A 14,811-nucleotide genomic window follows, 5' to 3' on the forward strand; every position below is an offset into this window, starting at 1 on the left:
AAATATTTTTGTGTGTAAAGAGTATATGCAGATGGCAAATAAGCCCATGAAAAGAAGTTTCACATCATTCTTTATTCGGGAAATTCAAATTAAGGTCACAATGACATGTCACTGCACGTCTGTTAGGACAGCTAAAATAAAAGAAAATAGTGATAATACGAAATTCTGATGAGAATTATCTCAAGGGAAATGCTCTCATACGTGACCGGTGAGAATATGGACTGTTCCAGCCTCTCAGGATATAGTTCGGCAGTTTCTTAAATAACTAAAAATACATTTACATTATGACCCAGCAATTTCTCTCCTGAACATTTATCCTAGAGAAATGAAAACTTATGTACACACAAAAATTTGCATATGACTGTTCACAGCAGCTTTATTTTTAATAGCCCAAAACTCGATTCAACCCAAATGTGAGTAGGTGACTAGTTAAACTTACCTTGGGATGCCACTAAGCAATCAAGAGGCAATATTAAATTCCCAACGACCCAGAGGCATCTCAAGGTCATTATGCTGAGTGCAGGGCTGGGGAACCAATCTCAAAGGGTCATATTCTGTATGATCCCATTTACATAACATACAATGACAAAGTTACAGAGATGGAAGAGAGATTAGCGGTTGTCAAGTGTTAGGGCTGGTGGAGGAGGGAAAAGCGAATGCGATTATGAAGGAGTAAGTCGAGAGCAAGCTCCGCCGTGATGGGGTAGTTCTGTGTTTTGAATGTGGTGGTGGTTACACAAATCCACACGTGTGACGAAATGACATACTATAGACACACGTCATACTGACGTCGAATTACTGGTCTTGGTCTTGAACTACAGTTAGGTAAGATGTTCCCTTTGGGGAAAACTGAAGGGAACGTAAATCCTCGCAGTCCTGTCTTTGCAAGTTCCTGTGAATCTCTAATGACGTCAGAGCACAAATTCCAAGAGAGCGAAGTACGATTCTACATTTACGATGTTTAAAAATAGGCAAAAATGCATCTGTGATGGTAGAAGTCAAGAGTGGTTACTCTCAGTAGGGCAGTGTGTCAAGGGGGCAGGTGGGGGCTTCTGGGCACAGGTAACCTGTTTCTTGGTCTAGGTGCTTATTATTACATAGGTGTGTTCATGAAACTGAACACGTAATTTTTGAACTTTTCCCTGTGTTTGTCACATGCTAATCAAAAGTTGTAATGAATGAAATGGGGGAGGGGGGCTGTTCGGTTTCCTGTGGGATTCCCCACGGAAGGCTGTGTGAGAGAGGTTTCCCCTGCAGAGGGGGCCAGGAGGCAGATGCACGGAGGGAAGCATCCTCCTTACTGCTTTATACTCATCAGGCATTTGAATTAAAATCAGTGCATACTATAGAGCCTGTGCACTGTCTCTACCCAATGACCTTGCTGGCCCTGCACTTGCCTCTTGGCCTTGGGCTGTCTCCTGTGACATCGCCTCCTACGTTGCGAGGATGGAGTCTTGGCCTTGGGCTGTCTCCTGTGACATCGCCTCCTACGTTGCGAGGAAGGTTAGAGTCAGCCTCTAACTGGCCAGAGTCGAGACAGCTGTCACTGTATGCAGTGCATCATTTCATCAGTCCCTGTGGCTTTTCTGGATTTCCTGGAATGGGGGCGCTGCGGGGCCCCTCCCTGGGCAGAGTGGCTGGCCAGTGGTGTTTCTTGACTGCATGACTCTACCATCCTCCAAATAATATCAGTCCCTTCGACTGTCCCTTACCATACCTGTCACATCACCAGTCCATTCTCTCCACTTACAGAACCCAAGTCTCTCTCCAAGTCCTAGATTCCCTAGCAAGTCACGGGTGGAAAGGCGAGAGCATGAGATTTGGAGCTAGACAGACTCCTAGTCCATCCTGGATCGTTCTGCTGACGATAAAGTCCTTACCCACGGGCTGGCCGTCATTTCCTCGCCCACAGATGTGAGACGCAGACACAGATACCTTCCTGCTTCCAGGATTAAGGGTGACCATGGGACCCATCCCTGATCATCTCACCCTAAAGCGGTCTCCTAGGACACTTGTTTTCCAAACTAGTCAGCAAGCTAAATATGCTTGCTCGTGTCCATTTTATGCAAATTCGTGACTCGAACTGAATCATAAACTCCTGGAGACCAGAAATCACACTTGGCATCCTCGGCGCTCAGCCCGGTACCTTGCACGCAGTAGGTCCTCGGTAAATGTTGGCATCATACCGACTGCCTCTTTCCAGCCCGAGTTCTGCATCTGCCTCCGTGGACGGTGCTGAAGCTCAAGTTCAAAGAGGCCTTAAAGTTGCAGTAATACAATCGAACGCTGCAGTCTCCCACCCAGCACCCGTATGAGCATCCAGGGAGCCTGTGAAAAAATCGAGGCCATATCTCCTATCAGTCTATGACAGCCACTTACCAGCTGCGTGACCTCGGACAAGTTACAAAGTCTCACTGAACCTGCATGTCCTAGCTCACGTGTTACCATGCTTCCGGTCCCACAGAGCCTTCGCACACCTGAATGGCTGGAACATGCAGCAGCTCGGGCTCAGGTCAGCTCACCCTATCCTTTCCCTCCGGGCCACCAAGCTAAGAGTCCCACTGCATGTTGCCGAAAGATCTTCGTCCCTGGTTTCGGGCCTGTGGAGTCTCCTCATCTGTCATATTCCGTGCATGAATAACTTGCAGGCTGGTCCTTCAGAGACCCCGGATGCCCCTTCTTCCTGAGGCTCAGACAACACGTGTCAGATGGGGATCGAGCTCCGGCTGTGTGCCAGGTGGGGGCACTCTCACCGGCCCCGTCCTCGCGCAGCTTATGCTTGGGAGCAGCTCTGTCCCAAAGAAATAAAATGCCAGCCACGTTGATAATATCAAATTTTCTAGGAGTCACATTAAAAAACTAAACAGAAAGAGATGAGGTTTCAATAATCTATTTCACTTAGCCCAAATACATTAAAGATCATTTCAACTTGTAATCAATATAAAAATAATTGACAAGATACTTTACCGTTTTTCGTGCTACGTCTTTGAAATCGAAAGTGATTTTTACACCTTCACCACCTCTCACTTTGCACAGGCCACATTTCAAGTCCCCAACATGTGGCTGGTGGTGTCCTCCCGGACAGCAAGTCTCCATCACGAGCATTACGAGTCGGTTGTCTTGGCGACGCCCAGCAGGCTCGTCTCACTGAGGTCTCGTTCCTGTTCTGTTTTTCTCCAGGGCCAGCTTCTGAGCATCTCGGCCGCCTACGGGGACCTGGAGACCGTCCGGTACCTTCTCACCAACAGACAGGTACGGCTGTCGACAGAGCCCACCGATGACAACCCAGCCGTGGTGGCAGCGCTCTTTGGGCACATGGACGTCGTGCAGGAATTACTCGAGTCTCTGCCAGGTAAACCCAAGGGTGAGAGCTCTTCACCACCTCTCAGGGACCCACCTTTGTCCTAGGAATCAGGCATTGGGGGGGCCGCACCCCAAAATGTGTATTGCTTCACACGTCTGCCAATCCCGAGCTCCACTGGCAACACCACACCCCACATACGGCTCCCTCTCACTCACAGGGTACATCCAAAGAAATGTGGATCTATGTGTTTTTTCAATTAATAGACTTTAACCTTTTAAAACAGTTTTAGCTTTTCAGAAAAATTGATGGGAAATACAGAGAATCCCCATACCCCAGCCCCGCTAACAGTTTCTCTTTTGTGTGAATGTGGTGCATTCGTTACAACTGATGAAACAATTATTGACATCCATACATTATTACTAACTAAATAAAGTCCATAGTTTACGGTTACGTATTCTATGGGTTTTGACAGATGCACGATGACGTGTATCCACCATTACTGTATCGTATGTATCACACAGAACAAGAACCATATCACTGCCCTAAAAATTCTCTGTGTTCCACATATTCATCCCTCCCTCCCCCCAACCTCTGGCAACCACCGATCTTTTTACTATCTTCATAGTTTTGCCTTTTTCCAGAACGACTTACAGTTGGACTCACACAGTGTGCAGCCTTTTCAGACTGACTCTTTCCACCTGGCAATATTCATTTAAAAGGTTCCTCCATATCTTTTCATGGCTCGAGAGCTCGTTTCTTTTGGTCATTCATTACTACGACATTGTCTGGAGGCTGCTCTTTTTGGTAACGTGTGATGTTGCCTTTTTAGTAACAAGGAATGTTTTTCTCTTGGTAGATGCAAGGTGCCCTTTCATTTCCGCGGTGGCCTCAGATCGGCAATGCCATACGAGTCAGGCATCGCTGCAGCTATAGGCTGAGGCATGGCCTTGGCGGTGGTCTTTGAGAATTAGGATTTTGCTTGGGTGCCGGGCGGGCTTCACAAGTGCGAGACAGTGCAGCCACACCGGGCCCCGCATTTAGAAGGTCTCCTCACTTGGTTTAATGCTCTGTAGTCACCATCTTGAAATTTTTAATAATTTCTAAACAGGGGAGCCCAGAAATTACGTAGCAGTCCTGTTGGAGGTGTCCGACCCTGTGCTTTGAAGTCGATTTGCACTCAGAGTTGGTTGTGAGCCGGTGCCCGCCTCTTGTCTGGGGGGTAGAATGAGGTTATGGACAGAAATCAGGACAGCGTTTCAGGGCTAATGGATGCAGACTGGGTCAGCAAGACATAGGAGGGGAGGGGAGCCCATGGCTGACTCCCTCTCTGCAGGATCCCCAAGGGTAGCTCCATTCCAGCCCGAGAGTCTACACCAGCTGACTAATGCACCTGACCGCACAGCCTACACTTAAGGAGCATTTGCAAAGTACTGGCCACTCTACGGTACTTCACAGACACGGAGACTTGTAAAAGGTGGTCCAAGCCCCTCAGTGGCTCCTGGGCAAGCAGGGGAAGTCAAGGCAGAAAGGAGTGACCCTGGGCAGCGTAATCACGCCAAGGCGGGAGTATTCACACAGTGGCCTGCGAGCACTCACCAGGGAACGGGCTCGTCTGCGTGCAAGACGGGGTCCTCAGGGGGAGGGGACACGTGAGCCGGGCTTTGCAGGGTGAATAGGAGTTTTCTTGGGAGATGTCCGCTTTTGCAGAGCAGGGAACTTGGCTGGACCCGGGCACGGTTTTTGGCCGCTCCCAGGGTCATCCCATCATTAACTCAACTCAGGACAGTTGCTGAAGACCGAAAGAGCCCAGGGCGTCACACTGGACCCTGGGGGAAGTGCAAAGCTGGGCAGTCAGTGTGCACCCCCTGGGAATTTGCAAACCGTAGGGGGAGGCAGCCATGGTCTGGAGTAAGGTAAGAGCACACGCTACGCAAGAGGCAGCCGGAGAACGGGGGAGGGGGAGGGAAGAGGAGGAGCGCGGAGATGCCCGGGGCGGGCACGCCGTCGTGTCATCACGAGCATCCTTCCGAGTCCCCATTGCAGAGTTCTCGCTCTCGGCAGCTGAGCAGGGGTGACGAGAGGGAGGAGGACGAAGGGCAGAGCCTAAGGGGGACCCTCTCTGAGTCTCGTGGGCTTGGGCCTCAGAGGGCTTCGTGGGGTCGAGAGCGCACCCCTTGGCTTTAGCTAAAGCAAGGACCAAGTCCTGACTTGGCCATTTACCGACTGCGGGACCTTCAGGGAGCCCCCGAATGTCTCGGAGCTTTAGTTTCTTTGTATTAAAAGTAGGGCTGTGAAAGTAACCTGCCCCCTGAGATGGACACGTTTCCGTCCTCGCCAGCGGTCAGCAGCGGGGCGTCTGGGTTCCTCTGTCCTCGATGTTTAGAGGGAAGGAGTTGGGCATCGTTTCTCTGATCCTCTTTTGAATTGTCGATCTTACTTCTCGGAGGAGGACGAAGAAGAGATGTTTGCTTAGCACCTGCCGCGGCCCAGGCGCTCGGCCGGGTGCCTCATGCGCGGGATTTTAGTTCCTGCCATCTCGGCCTCACCCCTGTGTCCTGGTCCATTTCCCATTGTGGGGGGATGGGTCACTCTCGGTCCTTGGGAGGACATGGTTCCTGGGGACTTTCCACTTCTGGGAACGAGACAGTGTCACGATGCCATTGGGAAGTGTCACCGTGGGAGATGAGATCACTTTCCCACGGCCGCTAGACCCAAAAGACGTTGCAGAGCTTTGAACGTGAAGATACCGCGGCGCTGCGGCCCACGCGTCGCCGCTCACTCAACGCGAGCGCTGGCTCGTCCTTGACTGGAGTGGGTGGCGCTTTCAAGGAGTAGTTCGCAGTTTTAGGTTGTAGAGTGAGATCTGTATCTTTCATCAAAGCTTTTCTTCGACTTATGAAAATAATACGTGAAGATTACAGATAATTGTCAGCAACGCAAACAAGTGTTCACACGCTGAGAACGTAACGACGTAACTTAGTGAGTTACGGCAGCCGCTCGTCACGCGTTATGACGTATCATCCTGGCATGAAACCTGGGAGGGTGGACGTTATTATTCGCATTTGACCGATGGGTAAACTGAGTCAGAGAGAGGTTAAGAAACGCGTCCAAGATTACACGGCTAAAATGTTAACTCTAAACCGTGTGCGTCCCCTGACTGTAAGGATACTCTAGGGACAAGGTCAGGGCGAGGGACAGGGTCGGAGGTGAGGGACGTGTTCAGAGCCCCACTCCCCAGAGGTGACACAGGGACACCTCCTTCTCATCTTCCCTCCACACATTCATTTTTTATTCAGTGACGATCACACCACATGCTGTTTTAAATACCGCTTGTCCTCACTGGGCATTGTTCGATGAACAGGTGCGTTTAAAATGATGTGGGACATGTCATATGCTATTCAAAGGGACTGTTCCAGAAGACACGGTCCATTTGGCGAGCAGCTTTCAGCTGGAAGCCGGACGGCTGGATCCGATGATGGTCAAAGGGGCTGAGATCAGAGTGGGGACGGTCAGTGTCCTGCGGTGACACTGTCCTTTGCCCTCTTCTCTCCCGCCAGGCTCCTGCAGCCCCCAGCGGCTGCTGAACTGGATGCTGGCCCTGGCCTGCCAGCGAGGACACCTGGGGCTGGTGAAGCTCCTGGTGCTGACGCACGGGGCCGACCCCGAGAGCTACGCCGTCAGGAAGAACGAGTTCCCGGTCATCGTGCGCCTCCCGCTCTACGCGGCCATCAAGTCCGGTGGGTCGCCCGTCGGCCCCGCTCGAGATCCTGGGTGTGTTCTGTTCTTTGTCCCTTTTTCAAAATGTCTGCATCTTCCCTCGTTCCCGTCTCCTCACCCTGCCAGAGGGGTTCGCGGACGCATGGGGACCGGTCGCGGCAGGCGGGAGGCGCTCCAAAGGGCAGAGTCCCACACAGATTCTGTCACTCACGGGAGCGTGACACATCGCGGGAAGTCGTAGACAAGTCCGGCCGGCACTTTCTGTTCCCATTTCACCTGTCCGCATCTGCCACTTTGGACAGTTGTGACACGCTCCACATCTCAAGTGCCCTTCGCTTTCCGTTTTCTGTGCCCTAGGGAACGAAGACGTCGCCATATTCCTGCTACGGCACGGAGCCTTCTTCTGCTCCTACATCTTGCTGGACAGCCCTGACTCCAGCAAACGCCTCCTCAGGAAGTACTTCATCGAAGCCAGTGCCTTGCCCGGCAGCTATTCGGGAAAAATGGTGAGTGGCCACCGCCTACAGATAAAGGGACAAGGCAGAGGGGCTGTGTGTACACGCGAAATGGTTTTCGGCCGTGGGAAAGGACGTCTTCCCGCCGTTTGTGACAACAGGGATGGACTCTGAGGGCACTCTGCTGAGAAGGATGTCAGAGAAAGACAAATACTGTATGATCATCTCACTGACATGTGGAATCTAAGAAACTCAAACGCAGAAGCAGAGAGTGGGTGGTTTGCCAGGGCTTGGGACTGGGGTAAATTTATAAATTCAGTTAAAAGACTAATAAGTTCTAGAGATCTAATGCACAGCATTGTTATCGTAATTAATAACACTATCATACGCTTGAAAGTTTCTAAGAGAATAGGTTTTAAATATTCTCACCACACACACACACAAATGGCAATTAAGCGACATGATGCAGACACTGGCTGACGTGTTCGTGGTGATCATCTTGTAATATACGTGTGTTTAATCCACACGTTATACACCTTACATTTGCACAATATTATATGCAGTCATACCTCAATGAAAATGAAAAAAAAAACCATTGTGTTCGTGGTGATCATCTTGTAATCTACGTGTGTTTAATCCACACGTTATACACCTGACATTTGCACAATATTATATGTCAGTCATACCTCAATGAAAATGAAAAAAAAAACCATACACATGATTTAGTTGTACTTTTCCATTTAAATCAAAAAAAAAAACAACAGTATCACGTCACTTACATTATCTTTACCTTGGCTTTTTAAGTTTAGCCGTTTGTTATGGGCTCCCTCAAGCACAGTCAACGTGGCCGCAACTCATTCTTCGACATATGTGCCTTAAATCGGTAGAGTGACTGTAGCTGAGCTGGCTCAGCCCTTGTCCCGTCGGTGGACGTTTGGGTTATTTCTGGGTTTTGCTTCCTTGTGATAGAGCCTGGTTTTCTAGGATATTTGCGTATGTGACTCAAAATCCTAAAGGTGGACTGCTATGGGATCACTTCCTCAAAAAGCTGTGGTGAGTCACAGCTTCACCAGTGACATATGGGAGTTTCTGTCCCCCCGCCATGGCCAACACCAGATATCCAGGAGCCTTTAAACTTCCGCCTGTCCGATGGGTGAACGTGATATCTCGTTGTTTTAATGTCCTCATTTTTCTCATTAATAACGTTGAGCATCTTTTCCTATTTCCATGAGCTGCTTGCATTTCTCCTATATGTGTGTCGCCTATTACTGTTTGTCGATTATTTTTCTAAAAGGTTGTTCATCTTGTCCTTCTCACCTGGGTGGGCCTCTTTGTACCTTAGAGATTTTAAGCCTTCGTTTATCATACATGTTGCCAATATTTTTCCCAATCCGTTAGTTTTCTTTCGTCTGTTATCTTTTGCAAGAACAAAGAAATAAGAATATACGATCGATTATGTCTGTCTCTTCCTTTATGGCGTCTATATTATAGAAGAAGGTCACTTCCACCTCAGTTTTATATAAATAATCTCATTTCTTGTAACATTTTTATTTCTCACGTTTTAAGCTTTGATTTTTCTAATATTTATTTGTGTACGAGGTATGAAGAAGAGAGTCTAGCCTTCATCTCTTCCAGATAGATAGAGAGTTTCTCCGGAACAACTTTTAAAATAAAAAACTTTCTTTTGCCTCTGAGTTGAAATGTCACAATTGTCGTTTACCCCACTTAGACCCGTTTCTATTGTGAAAAGTCTCTGTTCTGGCCCAGCCTATTGATTCTGAGCGATTCCTTTTTTTTTGATTACAGGCATTTGGTTTCAGCCTTACAACCTGTTAACGCGTTTTCTACTCATTATTTGTTTGTTTTACAAAACCCTCTCGACTGCTGTTAGATGTTTACTCTTCTATTTCCTGCATTTCTCATGATGACTTTATTGGTTCTCATTTATGTTCTTTAAACGCTATCGTATCATTGTGTCATTTTCTCCATAAAGGTCCTGAACCCGTTTTGTTTATTTGCCTTTTTTAAATTGTTTTTGCCTCTATTTGAATGGCGTATATATAATTCTTTTTCATTTTCGTCTCTAACCTGTTATTCCCGGTCTGGCGAAAAGCTCTGTTGTTTGTGTTTATCCGGTCCCCTTACCAACTCCTCCTATTAATTCTAATAATTTTTAGGAGAGTTCCTTGAGACTTTTAGGTATGTGACCAAGTCATCGACAAATTCAAAAGAGGTTTGTCCCTTCTTTTCTAAGATTTATATAACTTATTTCACGTCATGTTTGTGTCACTAGACATTTCAAAAGTTGAATAATGATGGTGGTAGCAGAGGTATCTCTCTTGGGCCTGATTCGCTATAGATTTTCGGTAAATGGGCTGTTGTTTCTAGGTCGTTTCTGTATATGCCTTTTTGCTTAGAGCTTTTATTAGGAAAGGTTTCTGAATATCGTCAGATCCCATTGTGGCAGCGATTACTATATCTCTGCAGCTTTTCTACCTTAATTTGTTTATGTAATGAACGCCGACATTGACCCTATCTTTAATTTTTGTAATAAATGCTAATTGGCTTTCTTTCTGTTGCATTCGATCTACTGATATTTTATTTACGATTGTTTTGTGTCTCTATAGCTGAGTCGATCTATAATTTTGTATTTTTCTCATTCTTATGAGGTTTTGGCATAAGGCTATGCTACCTTTCCAAGATGGCTTAGGGAACTTTTCATATTGCTATGGGCTGGAGAAGTTTTCTAGGAAATAATCATTGTTAAAGGTTAATTAGGTAAAAGTTAATCTTTATTTTCTGACGTTTTTTTAAAGTCTGGTCGATTCAGGTTGTCTGCTTTCCCTTATGTGCAGTTCACGAAGTTAAATTTTGGTAGAAAACCATCCATTTCTTTTAGACTTTTTGACACGCCATCGTGGTGTGCGACGTTTGCATTCGGCCTGTGTTCCTTCGCTTCCTTATCTGTAGCTGTGCGTTCCTTTTGTGACGTTGAACGATTTTACTTTGTCTCTTTTGAACTTAATCAGACCAGCCAGGGATGCAGGGGTCCTGTTAAGGAACTCGCTAGATTTCATTTATTCTTCGAAGGTTCATTGTATGTATTTCGTGAATTTTAGCTTTTATCTATACTACGTCTCTCCTCTTTGAGTATGTTATGGCCAGGATTGTGTCTCTGGCGTGAGATCTCCTGGGTCTAATTTGTGCTCCAGGCTTCATTGCTCAGAGACCTCCGTCTGCTTACTCTGCCCGTCTGTGTCTTGGTTTCTTCATCTGAGAAATGGAGCAAGAGAGTACCTGTCTCAGAGGGGCGCTTGGCAATTACACGTGGGAATGTTTGTAACATTCTAATAACAGCGTCTGGCACCTGGTAAGTACCTAATAGATGACAGATGTTAGCCGTTGTCCTCACAGTTTCAGATTTCTTGAGTCGAATATTTATTTCGGGCTCTTTTGGCTTGTTGAATGCATCACTGAAGTTTTTTATGCGCTATTCGTGCTACGTTTTCATCAGAATCTGGAACACACACACATACGTACATATATATGTCTGTATATAAGTACACACATGTGTACTTATATACAGACATATTTGTGTAGCTCTCACGGGATTCCCTGGCTTACGACCCGTGAATACTTATTTTTATTACAACAAAAACTGCTTGATTTTGCTGATGTTTCTACCTTTAAATTGGCTTCACATGGCCACACTCTCTTCCTCTCTGCATCAACCTTGTACGAGTTTTCACAAATCTCTATTCTTAGTTATCCGTTCATTTTTATCTCTTCATCCCAGGTGTATTTCTGCAAACACCATTCCATTTGTAATCCCGTCCAAGAGTGTGTCCTTGAGGCAGCCTCTCCACTCCCACTGTCACGTGGGTTTCTTCCTTCGATCTTTTTGTGTTATCTCTATTGCTATTTCCCCTTATTTTTGCTGGATTCTAGTTTCTAAAGAATATGGATATTCTTCTCCTTCCTGTGATTCGTGACCTCTCTGAGCCTTGGTTCTTTTCCTCAGTTATAAAAGAGGGATAAGTAACTGCCGTAGAGAACAGCCATGGACCTAGCACGGGGCCTGGCACACAGTAAGAGCTCAATAAATATTACTCACATCATCGCCTCACGTTGCAAAAGAAATACTCACTATCTCACGCTTTGTATTTACCTGCTGCTTGGTGTTCCTCCCGGCTCTCTCTTATCAGACTTGGTCTTCACGACACCTGGGTGAGAACTACAGCGAATGTCATCTGTTTTCCAGATGAAAATATTGAGGTTTAGAGACACTTCGTTACTTGTCCAAGGAGAGCAAATACTAAGCAATGAGACTCAGCCAGAACTCGAGTCTCCTGAACTAAGGGCTTTTTCCCATTTCGGGGTCCCTGAGCTGCACCTGCCAGCCCTTGCCTGTCTCAGTGGTGCTCCCACTTTTCTGTCCCTTAGAATTCCTGGGAGCTTTTAAACATCCTGACGCTCAGACCACACCCTCCTCTGAAATCCGGGTCCCTGGGGCTCACCCCGTAGTCGGAAGTTTTAAAACTTCCCCAGGCGATTCCAGCGTGCGCTGAAGGTTGTTCCAAACCCGTGATTTAGATTTTCTCGGCTTAGGGTTGAAAGCAGAAATCGTTGGTATCTGTGACCGTGACCTTTTCTACCGGGTAAACTGCTACGTTTTGCCAAGCGAGGCACAGAGCGTGGGAGTGATTCTCACATTCTGCGAACGAACAAGAAGACGAAGAAAAGACAATGTTGCTTTTCTTGTCCTTGGCCCTTTTGGGTAGAATCGGGAGAGAAAATGAAATTCCAGCGCAAGCTTGAGTCATAAGGACGCTTTGGGCTTCCCCAAAACAGGTGGTTTTGGGTTTTTTTTGGTTTTTTTTTTTTTTTCAATTCAAGTGAATTTCAAAGGCAAGCGCCTTGCAGCGGGCGTGTCTGGTGTCTGGCTGCCCTCGGCCTCTGACCTGTGACAGCACATTCGCTCTGTGCTGCTGGCAGAGAGAGGAGCTGAGTCCGGAGGGATCCAGCCATGGCTCAGGAACCACAGGTAAGTCCTCCCGCCTTGCCAGGCGTCCAGTAGGATCGAACTGGCATTTTTGGTTCAAAATATGGAGGCAGACAAAATATCGAGGTGCTTTACTGCCATGTATCCGTGGCCTGAAAACTCTGTTGACTTTGCTGGCGTTCGTGGCAGTGACCTTGCTGAAGCAGCCGCCTTGTTTCCGTATTTGTGAGCTGCCTTCCCCAGCAGCGAGCTGGTATTTTTTTAGTGTAATTACTGCCCCCATGGAAGCCACGGCCGGTGGCGGCTCAGATCCCTCCCTCACACCTCTGCTGGGTGTCAGGCTGCTAGAACCTACCTGCCCTTGACAGCGAACGGGGAACTGCAGACAAGCCCACGTGGATTTTCCACCAGCAGATGTCGGCTGCTTAAGTTCGTTTGCTCAGCAAGGTCCACGAGCCCCCAGCACGAGGTCTGGGACACACATTTAAAAAGAGCAAAAGCAAAGCCACGGGAGACCTGGCCGAAACCGCGCCCTGGCTCTGCCTGTCCGTGCCCCTCTCTTGGAAGCCACGAAACTGTCGCCTGAAGGTTTAGTGATGCGGCCCGTGTTCGTGGCGAACATCCTGTCCGTGTTTGCTTTGTTGCCATGGGCGACAGCAAGACTTTGATGTGGGCATGCCCAGAAAGGGGCAGGAAACCCAACAGTGCTGGGAGAGGCTAAGGGGCCCTGGCATCGTCGTGCTCGGTCCCCGTCAGCAGCGAGAAGGCCAGGCCTGGGGGCACACGGGGCCGGCGGAAGCGTGGGGAGTGGCCGGCGCCAAAATTCATTTCGAAACAACCCGGTGCGGGGAGCTAGGACTTGCCTTTGAAAAGTGTCCGAGTGCGATCCCATCTGGTGGCTCACCTAGAAGGGAAGGCTTTATTATTGTTGTTGTCACTTTTGGGGTCAGCCCCGGCTTACGTACCTTAAAAATTCCCGGTGGCCCGCCACTCAGATAGCTGTGCCTGTGCCCAGCTGTGTCTGTGTCTGTGCCTGGGTCTCAGGCTTGTGTTTGCAGGGTGTCGGGAAGGCACAGGGGGCAGCAAACATGGCCTCGGCCCTGCGGGGCCCGTGCGAGTGACAGATGGCTCTGGCCAAGTGGGAGCCGCGTGCTCTCCAGAGGGCCCAATGCGTCTGACGCGGGCAGGCAGCCTCTCCCGGGGGACACAGGGCCTCTGGGGCTCATCCTTGTCCTAGGTCAGGCCCAGACTTCGGTACCAAGGGTTTTATTCGCGAGTGTTACAAGTTCAAGGTCATTTCCACGTGCACCGCCCCTTCCTCACGTAGCGGGCGTGGGAACAGGGGGTCCCAGAATCAGGCCCCTGGAGCAGCAGAGCCTGGCAGGGAAGAGGCAGCACTGAGTGACTCTGCCGGTGGCCCGGCCTTTTCACCACCGGCTTGGAGGGTGGTAGGGGAGGGAGACACCCCATCACCTGCCCTTCAAAAGTCACGAAGTCAAACTCGGGACTGTTTCTGCCGTGCCCCGTTCACGTGCTTTTTGTATGAGCTAGAAAAAGCGGCTCCATCCCTGTGCCGAGTGCATCTTGGAACCTGGAAAAGGATACGAAGCTCACGTGGCAGGTTAGCTTTGTGTCACCTTTGCATCACCGGGTCGCCACCCATGTCGGCGTTCATGGTGACTGTCCTATTACATCTGAACACAGACCACAAAGCAATTATACGAACCCTGTGTTTCTAGTTGAAAATGGAGAAAACGATTCATAGAGATGCAGAAATAGTAAAACTATTATTTCCACTTATGCCGCAAACTAGAAAACACAAGAAAAGAACAAAGAGAAATATAATTTCTCAAATGTCATTGGAACTATTGGATATCAGCATAGAGAATTATATTCCTGATGGTGTAAGTGAAATTCTAGACTTAAAATTCTTAACTAAAAGTTAAGTGATGAAAACTCATTAGAATATATTTTTAAAAGCATATATATTCCAGTTATAAAAGGGAGATGATTACATTTCAAAATTTTAAAGGTATACAAGGATGTATAATCAGAAATAAGATGAATGTATTTATATATTAAAATTACGTATAGTAAAATATGATTAAAAAGAAATGTGAAAAAAATCAATAGAAAATATATTTTAAAAAGAACTGACAAAAACTTAAACCCAAAATAGACCGTCAGTGTAATTATATATCAGTCGATAATTGAACTGAATGTGTACAGATCGCCTACTAGATGACTGGGATCCAGCAGTGACCAAGCCAGAACCGTGGTTTTTGCCATCACATTGCTCACCAGTTTCCGTGGGTAAAAAGTCACGAGAAACG

General features: G+C 47.8%; 1 protein-coding gene across 1 annotated transcript in view; it reads left to right on the forward strand.

Annotated features, from left to right (window-relative positions):
• The window catches only part of LRRK1 (leucine rich repeat kinase 1), a 112,030-nt gene that overhangs the window by 42,982 nt on the left and 54,237 nt on the right, over positions 1-14,811 (forward strand). The window contains exons 3-5 of the mRNA XM_025041236.1: positions 3,181-3,352; positions 6,862-7,041; positions 7,379-7,527. Coding sequence (XP_024897004.1) covers positions 3,181-3,352; positions 6,862-7,041; positions 7,379-7,527 — 501 coding nt within the window. The remainder of the gene's footprint in view (positions 1-3,180; positions 3,353-6,861; positions 7,042-7,378; positions 7,528-14,811) is intronic.

The sequence above is a fragment of the Pteropus alecto genome, unplaced genomic scaffold (genome assembly GCF_000325575.1).
Source record: "Pteropus alecto unplaced genomic scaffold, ASM32557v1 scaffold59, whole genome shotgun sequence".
Taxonomy (NCBI): Eukaryota; Metazoa; Chordata; class Mammalia; order Chiroptera; family Pteropodidae; genus Pteropus; species Pteropus alecto.